Raw genomic sequence first — 16,255 nt, 5'->3', positions numbered from 1 at the left:
CTTCCCTTTAAATGTGGTAAAATTGGCATATACTTGATTAGTACATTTAGTTTACTTATAAGCCCCTGGCATCTGGTAGTACCTCTACCTAGCGCCTGTGAACTAAATGCTGCTAGTTGGCAACAGTACTCATTTTGCCACCCACTAAAGTAGCCTTTTAAAATATGTCTCAGTCCTGCCATTGCAGCATGTTGGCAGTTTTAAGCTGCCATTCGACTTGGCAAAATAACATCTTTGCTAACCCTAAACCTTCGTTTTAATACTTATAAATCACCCCTAAGGTAGGCCCTTAATGCTCACAGGGCAGGATGCATTGACATCTATATTTAGTGTTTTACTTTCCCTGCCAGTGAAAAACCTCCCAAATCATTTTTCACTGTGGCAAAGCTGGCCTCCCATACACTAACACTGGTTTCCATAAATCTATTTATTAAGGTTTTATTACAACAGCACATCATATATATGAATCGTCAGCATTGTAACACAATGTGTTGTGTAACAACAGTATTACTAACCACTGTTCGACTGAAATATAACATGGCATTGCATTATGAATTACAACATACCCTGTAAACCACTCATGTGCTTGGTCTTATTCCTGGGCCATCTACAGACTGTGTCCAGCAGCACTTGTCCATTTAGAATACTCTACCAGTACTTTCTTAATGTGCCTTGTGGACCTAGTGTGAGGCGTTCTGCTTAGCATCTAGGGGTGAGCGCGTCATTTGGCAACATTCACTTGTGCAATGCTTTTACAAACTTAGAATTGTGAGTTAAGTGTCATTGTTGAGTAGACAGATGCTATTAACTCTGTGTGAACTAACCATGCAAACTAATAACAACTACTGGTTGTGAATAATTACACTATTATTTTCACATACTTGCTTCCCGATCAGGCTGAAAACTGCATCGTTTTAACATGTCAGTGGAGAGGTTAGGTCAGGCACCAGGCTTAATAAACTATGTCTTGCAGTCTCCTAGCAGTGCATCAAAGCTCATCACCCATACACTAACACTGGTTTGCTGATATAATTTAATAAGTGCTAAATTCAGTTTCAGGACAAAAAAAATACTTCTTACACTGATTTTTATTTTTATTAAAATCCTCTGTAAAGGTAAAGTTGGATTTGAAATTATTATTTTGGAAATGGCACTTTTACGAAGTTAGCAATTTCATGCCTAAGGTTTCTGAGACCTATCTGTGCCAGCTGCCTTGGACTATTGATGTCTCCCTCACTGGGAAATGTGCCTGGGAGCCCGAGTGCAGAGGGGAATGGGTCTTGCTGACAGTAAGGCTAGGGAGGAACTGTGCCCTGGCCTAATTGCACTTCAGAGGGACCTGTCCCAGCACAGACTATAAGGCCTGAACCTGCCAAACCCAGGGAAGAAAGGAGAACTGACCAGAACAAATTTATGGGGAGACAAAGCATTGTCCCCCACCTACAAGCTGAAGCTGGGCAAAAAAGTGCAAACACCAGAACCTGAAATCAAAACACTTCTGGACCTCTGAAGGCTCAGAAGAAGGAATACCCTCCTGTCTGAAGAATGTACTTGCTTGCCTTTAACCCAGGACCCTAGAAGTGACTCCAAGGTCAGTTGTCTGACCTCCAGTGTGAACTACAGGGACATTGCAAGCTTTCAGAAACCATCCTCTGCAACTTTCCTGCTTTTCCTTCTTTCCAGTTATAACTGGAACTGCCTTTTACCCTGCAATTGACTCTGTTACAGTGAATCCTAGCCCCCAACAGCTGCTCCCGAGGTCATAGACCTTTGGTTAGTTTTAGAGTGTACTCCTGTCCAAAAACTGCAAACTGGACACTTAAAAACGTTTTCTGAACTTCTCTACAAAAGAACCAGATGCTACAGTTGGACTTTGCTGGAATTTGCTGACGCTTAATCACTGGTCGGAATTAAAATGCTGATTTCCCCCGCCAAAAGAATCTTGACTTCCAGAAAAGTTTCTAATTCGGAACGTAGAGGATTTCACAGAGACCAACACAAAGCAGTAACCCGCCACCGACAACACCATCCTGGGTGCGGACTTCTTATTTTGCCTGTTCGTGGCTTTCCCACTGTCAAATTTGAGAGCCTCAAACTTCCTGCCGGAGCAAATGCTCCCACTGAGGTGGTTTTCTTCAGCCAGCCGATGTTAACAAGCCCTCTTCGAATTCAGCCTGCAGGCCGACCAGCTGAGGACCAGTTGATTAGGACTTTTCTCCAAAAACGTTTCAAAGTGTGAAGGTAGCATTTCTACCAGGATGAACCTTGTTCCTGCATCTGAGCCGTGTCCCATTGCTGTCCGCGTTAGTTTTTTTACTTTTAGCAGGTCTAGCCTGACCAGATAACCGTGGTTGGCGCTTTGTGCTTTTTGGTGCTATTTTTAATTCATACTTCATGTCTCCAGTTCTATTTGTTGGATTTTTGTTGTTTTTATGTCATTATATTCCTTAAAATATTCTCTATGTTCCAAAATTGATTTGGTATTGGTTTTTTTTGTGTGTTAATTTCCTTAGTGTTTGAATGTTGCAAAAGTACTTTACACATTGCCTCTAAGTAAGCCTGAACGATTTGTGCCAAGCTACAAGAGGGTTAACCCCAGGTTTATTTATTTATTGTCATTTGTGGTTCACTCTATCAAGGATTATGATTATTTCTTATAATGGGTTTTCACCCTCTTTAGCGTGTAACCCAATGTCTTGCAGAGATCATTCCCCAACACATAAGGTCCTGGCATCAGCAGACAGCATTTGAACGTATGCATTAAAGAAATAAATACTGAAGACGTAAATACTCAAAATACAGAATACAAAAGAAAAACCCATCCATCCAAAAATGTCTGTGTACAAAAAGGTAGAATTGCTCCTAGTTCCATTATCTATACCTCACCTCAAGTTCTATAGGTCTACAATCATAGTAATGAGTCAAGGTATATTTGTTAAATGTGGCACACGGTGATGGATCTCTGTGCTGAAAAATCTTTGAGGTAACACAGCATCCATCCCGAAGAGAATTTGCCTTAAAGGGTTGTGGCAAAAATTCTCCTTCCTTCTGGTTGTACCCACCCCTCAGTAACAACACCCCGTTAGAGAGTTTCCAGATTACAAATTGCTTAGGTTCCATTGGGGGGGGCAAGAGGTGTGGCTGAGGTTCAAGAGCCTCAGAGGAGATGACTGAGGCCTGTACTAGATACCACTGAGCATGTTCACCAAAGACTGGACACATGGGCAGAAGATCGCCTCATTCCTGCAACTGAGTATGGCAGAAGGAGGCTGCTCCCCCTCCTGGCTCCCATCCATATTGCTCACCCTAATGGTGGCCCAGTTCAGTGCACAGAACATCCTCAGCTGGAGGCAGAAACCTAAAGTAAACTGGTATCTAAAGTCCCGAAACAAACACTTGTATGTATGCGCAGCACAGGCACCTCACAACTGAATCTGCAACACATTTTAAATCATAAAAGTAGGAGCTCATCTCCACACACTCCCAGACCAAAGACCCCCCCTTCAAGTTTGAGACAAAAGTGCAGGGACAGTGCACCCTATTAGTGAAAATGCACTACCCCAGAAATGCTGCATACTCCCCACCAGAGGTGTGCCCTGAGGGAGCACACTCACTGAGTGCCAGTGGTTTGCCTGTGTGCCCGCATCCATAACTCGTTGCAGGTGCAGGGGCAAAACCCCACGCAAGTCGGGAAACGCCCCATTAGTATAGCACCGACGCCACATCTTTGTGAGTGTTATCTGCATTACAAAAGGGGCCCCACAAATGTATGTGGCTCATTCTGTAACACCAAGAATGGCTGAGAGCAAAAGTGAGTGTGAGCTACTGAGAGCGAGTGAGAGTGAATGAGTGTGAGTGAGAATGTGTTTTGCTTGCAAGACTGCAGTTACCCTGTCAAACTTAATTTAATTCTTGGCTTTTGAAGGCACCAATGGCAATATGCTGGCTCTGGCCTACTGGAGGCAATTCTTGGCCTGGCCAACCATGGCAAAATGCTGGGGCTGGTGTAGGAAAGTACCCTCTTTTGTGGCATGGTTACCCACATTTTTTGCCTGTTGTCAATGTGTTTGTCTGTGTCTACTGGGATCCTGCTAACCAGGACGCCAGTAGTTTTGCTCTCTCCTGTAAACTGTACCTTTTTCTTCCCACAATTGGCATAGTGGTCAGCCCATGTAAGTCCCTAGTAAATGGTACCTAAGTACCCAGGGCATTGGGGTTTAAGGGGATCCCTATAGGCTGCAGCAGTTATTCTGCCCCCCATAGGGAGCCCATGCAAAGGGTTCTGCACTCCTGCCAATGCAGCCTGCACTACAGGTCACTACACCAGGTTACTGTAAGTCACCTATATGGTAGGCTCTCTCAGCCCAGAGGGCAAGGTGCAGTTACCTGTGTGTGAGGGCACTCTGCACTTAGCAGAGGTGCCCCCACAAACTCCAGATCCATTTTCCTGGACTTTGTGAGTGCAGAGACGCCATTTTACGCCTGTACTGGACATAGGTCACTACTTCTTGCAGTCTTCTCTGGGTGTCTTCTTTTCTTCTTTTTCCTCCTTTTGGGGGGCTTGGGGAAATGGCAGTGATTTACTCCTGCTTTCCTGGTCGCTAGAGGGTACTGTGTTACTTCCCTCTGTGGTTTTCTAGCACTCCCAGCTCTCCTCCACACATTTTACTACCCTAGGTGGGGGTCCTGTGTTCGCATTCCATTTTTTAGTATAAGGTTTGGGCTCACCCTAGGGTCACTATTGGGTATTGCTATTTGCACTGTTTTCTAATCTTTTCTATGCCTATTTCTGGTTACTAGTGTATATATATAGCATATTTCTTACCTCCTATTGGAGGGTTGCCGTTCTAGCATTTTGTGGTATTGTGTTCTAAAAATTAAGTTCCTTTAATTTTGTACAGCTGAGTGTTTTCTTTTATGTGTGCAAGCGCTGTGTGACTACAGTGGTATTACATGAGCTTTGCATGTCTCCTAGATAAGTCTTGGCTGCTCATCCACAGCCACCTCTAGAGAGCCCCGGCTTCTAGACACTGACTACACTACACTAATAGGGGATACCTGGACCTGGTATAGGGGGTAAGTATCATAGGTACCCACCACACACTGGGCCCGCTTCCTACAGCTGGCATACAGGAGTTTTTTATTTGCATCAGGAAAGACAACTGTGCTGTTAGACCTGACAGCCTTAGGGTGGTCACCCCTAACTCTTTGCCTGCCTGCCTCCCTCCACTTTTTAGATACTGTTTTTGCTGGTTTTTAGTCTCTGCGCACTTTACCACTGCTAACCAGTGCTAAAGTGCTAATGCTCTCTCCCTTTAAACAGGGTAACATTGGTTCTTACAAAATTGGACTATTTAATTTACTTGTAAGTCCCTAGTAGAATGCACTATGTGTGCCCAGGGCCTGTAGATTAAATGCTACTAGTGGGCCTGCAGCACTGATTGTGCCACCCACTCAAGTAGCCCCTTAACCTTGTCTCAGGCCTGCCATTGCAAGGCCTATGTGTGCAGTTTCACTGCCAATTCGACTTGGCATTTAAAAATACTTGCCAAGCCTAAAACACCCCTTTTTCTACATATAGGACACCCCTAAGATATGCCCTAGGTAACCCATAGGGCAGGGTGCTGTGTAGGCAAAAGGCAGGAAATGTACTTTTGTAGTTTACATGCCCTGGTAGTGTACAACTCCTAAATTCATTTGTACACTGCTGTGTGGCCTGCTCCCTTCAGAGGCTAGCATTGGGGCTGGCCTCATACATTGTTTGAGTGGTAGCTGCTGATCTGAAAGGAGTAGGAAGGTCATATTTAGTGTGGCCAGAATGGTGATATAAAATCCTGCTGACTGGTGAACTTGGATTTAATATTACTATTTTAGAAATGCCACTTTTAGAAAGTGAGCATTTCTCTGCACTTAAATCTTTCTGTGCCGTACAATCCACATCTGGCTGGGTTTAGTTGACAGCTCCTTGTGCATTCACGCAGACACACCCCAAACACAGGATACTCAGCCTTACTTACATACATCTGCATTTTGAATGGGTCTTCCTGGGCTGGGAGGGTGGAGGGCTTGCCTTCACACAAAGTACTGCCACACCCCCTACTGGGACCCTTCAGTTCAGGATTGAACTGAAAGGGGGACTTGTGCACTTCTAAGCCACTCTTTTAGGTCTCCCCCACTTCAAAGGCACATTTGGGTATATAAACAGGGCCTCTGCCCCTACCAACTCAAGACACTTCCTGGAGAAGAAACTTGTAACCAGAACCTGCATCCTGCCAAGAAGAACTGCCTGGCTGCCCAAAGGACTCACCTGACTGCTTTCTGTGAGGGACTGCTGCATTGCTGTTGCCATGCTGGATTGCTGCTCTCTGGCTGTGGTGAAGAAGTGCTCTCTAAGAGCTTGGATAGAGCTTGCCTCCTCTTCCCTGAAGTCTCAAGACCAAAAAGACTTCATCTCTTCAAGACGGACTCCTTGTGTGGCGAAATTCGACGCACAGCCTTCCAGAAATGACGCACAGCCTTCACCGCAGTGAAAATTTCACTGCACGCCAAACCAGAACGACGCAGCCCGACTTCGCAAAAGAGAATATTGACGCAGCGCCTGCGTTGCGATCAGAACTTCGACAAGCGGACCACTGGATTGACGCACAACTGACCTGAGACAACGCAGCCCGACTTCCAGGAGGAATCGACGCAGTGCCTCCGTCCGCGAGAAAATTCAACACAAATTCCACCGGATCGACGTAGCTCCTGTGACTTCGTCCTACCAGCGCAGGAAATCAACGCACTGTCCCCGGGGTGTCTGAAAACCCCGCAACCCAAAGATAATCCACGACCGAGCGCCAGAAATCGACGCACAGCCGTCCCTGCATGAAAACTAAATAGCGCATTGTTGTGAGCGGCACGAGAAATCAACGCACATCCCTTTGTTTCCACGCTTCTCCTCCTCGGCGGTTCCCTGTGGAGATTAAGCCCGACTGCTCAGTGCCAAGCTACAAGAGGGTGGGAACAGGATAATTTGGATTGTGTGTGACTTACCCTGACTTGAGTGAGGGTCCATGCTTGGACAGGAGTTAACCTGACTGCCAACCAAAGACCCCATTTCTTACATGTGCTATAAGGGAAGGTGGGACAAATGATAAAATTTGGGCACAGACATACCAGAGATAACATTTGATATAAGGGCAATCCATGCTACATGGATGGCACTAATCACAACATTCTGGCACTGCCATATCTTTTGTAATTTTTGGCCTCAGGGGGCACCCATGGCTTCTGGGGGGTCACCCATGACAAACTGTTGTGCCTGACAATAATTTTGACATATGAGAGCGCACCCAGCACGTTTTATAAAATATCTAGCCAACACATATGGATCTTCCAGTTTCAATGGCCTGGTTCACAATGAAAGATTTTAATATTTAATGAGTGCACTTTCAGGACCTCTTTTATTTGTAAAATGATGTGAGAATTCTGCTTTACAATGTGCTATTCAACACAATTGTTTTCAACATTTTCTTGGGAGGCGAGAAGCCTCCCCCCTACTCGAACCGCACCTGGAAGAAGCTGGGCTCACTTGCTTTACTGACTTCATGAGACATCACTTAAGCTGGTCCAAGGCCATATGATGTCAATCCTATGATGTAACTGAGGTCAAAGGGTGTGTGATGTCACTTTCGCTCCCCCTGGCATTCTTGTGAATTGACTTCCATAGAGGCTGGAAAGTCAGAAAAGATTATATTTACCACATATGATAAATATCTCATCTTGAGGTAACAGTAATTACATGTGTTAAATGCTCCATCCTGTTCCTCTCAGTTCATACTGAAGGTCAGAGCATTTATATGGAAAGCATGAAAGTAGTCACAACTTATTTTCTAAGTATTTATTAATTTTCTGCAATAAACATTCAGAACATCTGTTAGTTCACTATGATATAAAGTAACAAATATGACATATACAATCTAAACCAAGTAACATGTTCTACACCTAATAACCATTGAAAGCATCAAGAAATAATAAAGATAAATTTTTATATTTTGACAAAAAATCAATTGCATAATGAAAAGAAATGCTTCAAATTCCATCTAGAAGTCTACATTCCATCAAGATGTCTACATTCCATCTAGAAGTCTACATTCCATCTAAAAGTGTGCCTTCCATCGGCAACTCTACATTCCGTCAACAAGTCTACATTCCATATCAAAGTCTGCATTCCATCAACAACTCTATATTCCATTAAGAAGTCTACATTTCATTACGAAGTTTACATTCCATCTAGAAGTCTACATTCCATCAACAACTCTATATTCCATCAAGAAGTGTACATGCCATCAAGAAGTCTACATTCCATCAAGAAGTCTACATTACCTCTAAAAGTCCCACTGTATTCTTACAGAAGAAGCCAACCTTTCCAATGCCTAGTTTTGATCCAATCACCTGTATTGGTGTAGACTTCTGCCACACACTAATGAGAAACAAGTTGCACGGATGGATTTCTTCATCACTTCCTAAAGCTTTAAGGACTCATATCTGGATTAACTTAAAACACTGTGAAGATTTACCATAGTCTCAGTGGTCTCTGAGCTTTTTCACCTACAACCAGGAAGACTCTTTTCTGTAGAGTCCCAGTAAAGTCCATGGCACATGCTTACAATTATACAAATGAGACACCACTTAATCTAGTAATGTGAATTTTGCTCAGAGTCCAGCATGCACTGTCAAGAACTTTATGTTGGTTGATTTAGAAGACAACCTTCAGAATGGCGACAAGGACTTTGCCCCACACCTGCTTAAACCTTATGCTCCCATTACACTACCCGGTCAGTCTGACATTTTCAGAAATCCAAAAATTGAGGAGTCTCCTAGATTTCATACAAAATGGATGCTTAAGAAACATCCATGACCAATTCTCTTAAACTTCACCGCCATGAGCCTCAGTGCAGCAAATTTAATTTATTTCAGTCTATGTGATGTTCCACATGGAAGGCACACCCCCTCTTCTGACTAAGCCTTCTCACCCCTGCCACACTTGCTACCAGTGATCTAGCAACATCCGCTCCACCTGGCCCAATTAGTTCACTTCACAATTTATTAATTTTAAATCAGATTACGCACTATTTTTACAATATTATGCAGTATTCCTGCATTGGTGTAGCACAAACAGTGACACAAAAAAACAACTGTCAATCAATTAAAGGAGCAGTAAAACACAGAGAAACCAAATTAAAAGTGGTCAAGTTTAGCTTCCTGGAGCCTGTTGGTTTAAAACTCCTTCATAATCCATCCTTGCAAATATACTGGAAACTGTCCGTCTCCGTGGAATACTTCCAGTTGTGGGCTCCTGTAAAGGGAGAGAGGTAGGGGTGAGAACTGCAGAGCAGAGACCACTACTCAGACATGCATTTCAATAGGACATGAACATATTTTGTACACATTTTGATACCTTTAATACAATAAACAAGACGTGGTGGATGCCATAAGCTTGCACATCCAATAAAAGTGTATGACAGATGTTCTGGGAGGAATCCTATGTTGCTGAAAAGGGTCCACGTCGCAGGTGCCAACCTGGTATGACACCCATCCACCAGGGGTGTCAAAAGAATTGCTGACTGGAATAGTCAGTAATGATAATTAATGGGTACCAAAAAGGTAGTCCAATGAAGTAGAACCAAGTGGAAAATAAATGAAAGTCTGAGCTCACATAGTTAGTGAAGATAGAATTTATTCTTGTCCAAAAAACTTTCATCCACAGCTACAGCCGACACGTGTTTCGTCACATTGACTTTATCAAGGCTATTGGGAGAAAAGTTGTTTAAAAAAATATTGGCTGAAGACCAGTACTGTGAGACGGTGTGCCTATTAGCAGTTCGAAAGTGAAGTGTTTTTTTGAGCCATCTGGGGCCAAAGACATCCGTATTATTGAGACAACAATGTTAAAGTAGTTGAAAATGGTGTGAGTTATTCGAATATGGCCTTGGTAAGCCTTGTCGATAGGTAATCCATGCTGCAAGGCGTCCGATTCGATCGTAGATGATACCTTATATGTTCTTAGCACCTGTTGTTTGCAGTGCCGTGAAGCATAAACCGTGATAGTGGGAGCTGCCTATGATCCAGAACAAGGACAAGAGTGTGGTATCTTGCAGAAATGCTGCTCTATTTTCTCTTTGTGAATATAGTTGAAAATAGGTCCACACTTCAATATATATATATATATATATATATATATATATATATACCACATACTGGTGGTTGCCAGTAGGTAGTTATAGTTAGGACCATGTTTCCATAAGAAAAGTATTTTTTGATTTTCCTATATCTTTGGTGTTGTTTAGCTAATTTTCACAAATTTTTCCAAAAAAAAGTGTGCTGATGATTCTTGTGCATAGAAAGTTTTGAGTTGATACGTCAAGCGGGGGCTGAGAGAAAGAGGGGTCAAAAAAGTGTGTTTCCCATGTTAATTCCCATTGGAGTTTTGAACACATCTACAGCCTGAATTGCTGCGTTCGGAATGTTACCGAATTTGGCAGAAAGCTAGATTTTGCTCCGCAGATCGCGTTTTTTGTTATGAAGTGTGAATCCATTCAGTAGTTTTTGAGATTTTAATGGGAAAACATATTTGTATATCTAGGGCTGCGATTCCTTCATGACGTTTTCACGATTATCGCGGTCAATTCGCAAATGTGCGTGCCAACAGGAATGCTATGACTCGCTGTCCGCAACCTGAACAGAAAGTTGCAGCCGCCAATTTAGGTAACAGGATTCAAGCTGACAATTAAAATCAAAAGTACTATAAGGAGTCATGGTTGAGTTACCCTGACCCCCTGGGTGGAATATAGGGGTCTTTGAGGGACCCCTGATGTGTACAATATTATCGAAAAACAAGTATTTTGTCCGTGCGCAATATTTGTGAATTTGTCACAACAGTCAGCGCGCCCCTCACCTGCGTGTGACATCAAACCGTTAAAATCAGTGGTGAGCCTCTCGAAAGAGTGTATGGCTTTTACTACGTGGGTTTTAGGCTGACCAATAAGGTTAGTTAGGAATCACAACTTTGTAAAAGTTTTTTGCTAGTAAATCAAAGATCTAATGTGGTATTGCAATTTTATAAACAAACCTAATTGCAACCAATATCTCCTGTCTTAGAAGTCTACTGGACCAATGCTCAAAGTGCTGCACTTTATGGTGCTGAGATCTGGGGGTATGAGGATATTCGGAAACTGACAGTGGACAAAAACAATTTAATTAGATCTCTAATTGTGGTCCCGGTCTGCACCCCTCTAACTCTGCTGTTTTTCGACCAGGGTATTAAGCGAACGGAAACCTTTGACCTACTGGGTAAGAATCTGGTCTACCCCTGAGCTATCTGATTACTGATACTCGCTGGCAGAACTGACAAAGTCGAATAATGCTTTAAATATCCTGTGGTTAAAGTTTGTTTCCACTTGGTTTAAACAACTTGGGTTGGCCAGATTGTGGAGCCATCCGGGTGAAATCCAGAAGTCAGAGGTTTTAGTCTTAAAATGTAAGTATTGGGCATGCATTAATAACCGGGATGTGACGGGAGCCACGGCAGGTTGTTAGACTGATCCGTATTTTAGTTTTAAGTTAAGAACCAAATTTGAACCCTTCCTAGATCATGTCACTCCCCCTTTGGCTAAAAGCTTGTATATACAATTTCGACTGAGCACTTTATCCCTCAGGGCTTTTGGCAATAAATGGACACAATTATCCTACTCTTGACACTTGCCCTGCAGTTTGGCACCTGAGTTGGAGGAGGAGGTTTTTCTGCCCAGAATACTGTGGTCCCCACAGGAGATGGATCCGCCCTGTCTGTTTGAATCTGAGGGTCAGGCGCTGTGCTGTTGCATTCAAGAACTGATACGTCAGGACCAATTGTGTACTCAGCCGATTTTTATTCAATATTTGTCCCAGACAAAAGGTTCGTATTTAGCCACAGGGATGAGCTCCAGCTTGCATATTATCTTTATGTATCTCTGGACCTATTGTTATACTTGAATATATTTAAGTGAAGGAATTTGTATGTTAACCTGCTTGGAGCCAGCATGATTGTTCTCTGTGACTCATATTTTGAATTTGCCTTTAGGTAACTGAGGGCCTGATTTATACTTTTTTAGTGCCGCATTTGTGTCATTTTTTGACGCAAAAGAGCTGCAAACTTACAAAATACAATTATGCAGAAAATGACGCAAATGCGGTGCTAAATAAGTATAAATCAGGCCCTGAGTGTCTTAATAGAGGTTAGTAGAGCATAAGCTCAAGATCCAATATCTGAGTATGCTTTAACTTAAGATTAGTCATATAAATTTGTGTCTGTTTTAATCGTTCTCACTCTAATGCATCATTAAGTAGATATTCTATTGTATGAATACTGTTTCTAATTTAGTTATGTATGCTTTGTTGGTTTCTGGTATACTAAATAAAGTTTATTTGATGATGATGCTGATGATTCAGACCTCTACCGGGATCATACCATAAAATTGTTATTGCATATGTCCTTATATTAAAACAAGTTTAGAAACGTTTTGAAAATGTAGATACTTTGTAAAATACATATTCATTCAGTGAAAACATTATAAGGTTAATTGTTAGAAATGGGGTCTTTGGTTGGCAGTCAGGTTACCCCCTGTCCAGGAAGGACCATCACTCTAGTCAGGGCAGAAGAGAGACACACCTGGTTAACCCCCACTCACCTCTTTGGTAGCTTGGCACAAGCAGGAAGGCTTATCCCAGAGTTTAGAAAAGTAGGCAATAGTTATCTAAATCAAACAAGACCAAAATGACAAAAATCAAACATACACAAGTCAAAATATTAATTTTCAAAAGAATAAGAGTCTTATCCTATCGAAAACACTGGAAACGTTGATTTTACACAAAGTATCTGGTTTGGGTCAAAACTAAAACCGCATGGGCGAGCGTGCGTCAGAAAAGTCTGTGATGTTTCGATTCCTTACTCGCAAGTGAGGCTGTGCGTCGTTTTCTTCTCCAGTAAGGTCGGCGATGCGTCATTTTTCTCCCTCGCAAGAGAGTGATGCGTTGATGTCTGGACAGTGCACCTCGGATCTGTGCAGGTTCATGATGACTTTGACACCCATCTATGATGCGTGAGAAATCCAGTCACACGGTGTTAGAAAACCGTGCTTCGTGGGGTTTGTATCATTATCAGCAGCCACAAGCAGGTGTTGCGTTGTTTCACCAGCAGCGATGTGTAGATCTACCAGCTGAAATGCGGGTGGGGCATCTATTTCACTGTGAAGCAGGTGGCACATCGTTTATCAGCCACATTGCAGATGGTGTGTAAGGAATTTCCTGCACGGCGTTCTGTGTGTGGATTTCAGTCCTTGTTCTGACAACTTCACCTTTCAAGGGCACAGGGACTGGATAGGGCACCACTTGGCAGGACAGGAGTCTCAGCAGAGAGTCCATATGCTGGCAGAGGAAGTCTTTGATGGCCCTGAGACTTCAAAACAGTAAGCAAGCTCAGTTCAAGCCTTTGGAGATTCTTCTCAAGCAGGAATGCACAACAAAGTCCAGTCTTTGTCCCCTTTCACAGGCAGAAGCAGCAACTGCAGGATAACCCAACAAAGCACAGTCACAGGCAGTGGCAGCACTTCTCCTCAGCTCTTCAGCTCTTCTCCAGGCAGAGGTTCCCCTTGGTTCCAGAAGCAAATCTTGAAGAAATCTAAAGTCTGGGCTTTTGGGTCCACTACTTATACCCTTTTCTGACTTTGAAGTAGGCAAACTTCAAAGGAAAGTCTCTGTTGTTTACAGGATCCTGCCTTGCCCCAGATAGGCCCCAGACACACACCAGGAGGTTAGAGACTGCATTGTGTGAGGGCAGGCATAGCCCTTCTGGGTGGAAGTGACCACTCCTCCCTCCACTCTAGCCCAGGTGGCTCATCAGGATATGCAGGCTACACCCCAGCTCCCTTTGTGCCACAGTCTAGAGGAGATTCACAAACAGCTCAACTGTCAGTCTGACCCAGACAGGGAATCCACAAACAGGCGTTGTCACAGAATGGTTAAAGCAAGAAAATGCCTACTTTCTAAAAGTGGCAATTTGAAACTGACAATCTAAAAACCAACTTCATTAACAGGTGTATTTTTAAATTGTGAGTTCAGAGACCCCAAACTCAAAATTTCTATCTGCTCTCAAAGGGAAACTGCACTTTAAGGATATATAAAGGCAGCCCCCATGTTAACCTCTGAGAGTGATAGGTCTTGCAACCGTAAAAACCCAATTTAGCAGTATTTCACTGTTAGGACCTCTATAATCATACACAACACCCTGCCCATGTGGCTACGTAGGGCCTACCTTAGGGGTGCCTTACATGTATGAAGAGGGTTGGTTTGGACCTGGCAAGTGGGTACACTTGCCAAGTCAAACTGTCAGTTTAAAACTGCACACACAGACACTGCAGTGGCAGGTCTGAGCCAGGTTTACAGGGCTACTTATGTGTGTGGCACAACCAGTGCTGCAGGCCCACTAGTAGCATTTGATTTACAGGCCCTGGGCACCGTTAGTTCACTTTACTAGGGGCTTACTAGTAAACCTAATATGCCAATCATGGATAAACTGATCAACAATACAATTTACACAGAGAGCATATGTACTTTAATACTGGGCAGCAGTGGTAAAGTGCCCAGAGCACCAAAAACAGCAAAAACAGAGTCTAGCACACAGTCAAGACACAGGCAACAGAGGCAAAAAATACAGGGAGACTACACCAAGGATGCCAGGCCTAACATTAATCATTTCATCAGCTCTTGTTAAATTGAATCTAAGCTATGAAGGGGTTAAACTGCCGGACAGATATAAAGCACATGTCTTAAATCTTGGATCCCTCCATGACACAAATCACACAGGCCATTGGTGTTACTCCAGTGAGTTTTTATGGAATTAAATGGTAACACTCCTAGCCTAAGTAGTAATATTACACTCCTAACTCTAGGATCTAAGGTAGAAATGTATATATTTGTGAGTATGATTCTCATCTGGAATAGCAAGTAATGACTTGTATAATTTGAGATTCAAACAGTAATTGATGCCACTTTGGCGACTTAGGGCTGATTTAGAGTTTAGCGGAGGGCTTGCTCCATTACAAACATCACAGATATCCGGTCCGCCATATTACAAGTTCCACAGGCCATAATGGAATTGTAATACATTGGACGGGGTATCCGTCACGTTTGTGATAGAATAACCCCCTTCTTCCAATGTCTAAATTAGGCCTTTAATCTTGGGATCAATATTTTTAGGAAAACTCTAATTTGTGCAGGGACACTGGCATTTCATTTACATTTCAGTTCATTTAAGACCAATCTTATATTTTCCATAAAAGTACATTATTTTTTCTGTGTCTTTAGAGATTCCTGTTTCAATATATCTCTGAGAGTTCCTTCTTTTGTATGAAATAAGATATAGGCCCATCAAATCATCTTTGCCATTGCTGTGTCAAATGAAGTAACGCCTGCACGGGGCCACCTTTGCTTGTCGTAACCAGGTTTCAAAGAATCTTACCTTCGTACTGATTTAAAAGGACCATTGCCTTATAGGTTTATACTCAAGTACATATGCAGGAGTCTGAGGGATTTTTACTCTGTATATTTTATATTAGGGCCCGTATTTATACTTTTTGACGCTAAACTGCGCTAACGCAGTTTAGCGTAAAAAAAATTAGCGCCGGCTAACGTCATTCTGAAGCGCCATGCGGGCGCCGTATCTATTGAATGGTGTTAGCCGGCGCTAGCAGACCGGCGCTGCCTGGTGTGCGCGAAAAAAAAAACACGTACACCAGGCAGCGCCGGCGTAGGGGAAAATGGCGTTAGGGCGTCTTAAAATGGGGCAAGTCAGGTTGAGGCAAACAAATCGCCTCAACCCGATTTGCGCCATTTTTTTACGACGCCCAGGTGCCATTTACATGACTCCTGTCTTAGTAAAGACAGGAGTCATGCCCCCTTGCCCAATGGCCATGCCCAGGGGACTTCTGTCCCCTGGGCATGGTCATTGGGCATAGTGGTATGTAGGGGGGCACTAATCAGGCCCCCCTATGCCACAAAAAAATATATATATATACTTACCTTAACTTACCTGAATGTCCCTGGGGTGGGTCCCTCCATCCTTGGGTGTCCTCCTGGGGTGGGCAAGGGTGGCAGGGGGGGTCCCTGGGGGCATGGGAGGGCACCTGTGGGCTCATTCTGAGTCCACAGGTCCCTTAACGCCGGCCCTGACCCAGGC

At 43.3% G+C, this 16,255-nt stretch overlaps 1 protein-coding gene across 1 annotated transcript in view; it reads right to left on the bottom strand.

Moving 5' to 3' along the window:
- Window positions 1-7,991: 7,991 nt before the first annotated feature.
- The window catches only part of LOC138267865 (snaclec coagulation factor IX/factor X-binding protein subunit A-like), a 65,848-nt gene continuing 57,584 nt past the window's right edge, over window positions 7,992-16,255 (bottom strand). Inside the window, exon 6 of the mRNA XM_069217090.1 lies at window positions 7,992-9,340. Within this exon, the coding sequence (XP_069073191.1) occupies window positions 9,273-9,340 (68 nt within the window). The 3' untranslated portion in view covers window positions 7,992-9,272. The remainder of the gene's footprint in view (window positions 9,341-16,255) is intronic.

The sequence above is a fragment of the Pleurodeles waltl genome, chromosome 12, assembly GCF_031143425.1.
Source record: "Pleurodeles waltl isolate 20211129_DDA chromosome 12, aPleWal1.hap1.20221129, whole genome shotgun sequence".
NCBI classification, from domain to species: Eukaryota; Metazoa; Chordata; class Amphibia; order Caudata; family Salamandridae; genus Pleurodeles; species Pleurodeles waltl.
Note: the sequence above shows the minus strand (reverse complement) of the source record. Positions and strands in the feature narration are given on the sequence as shown.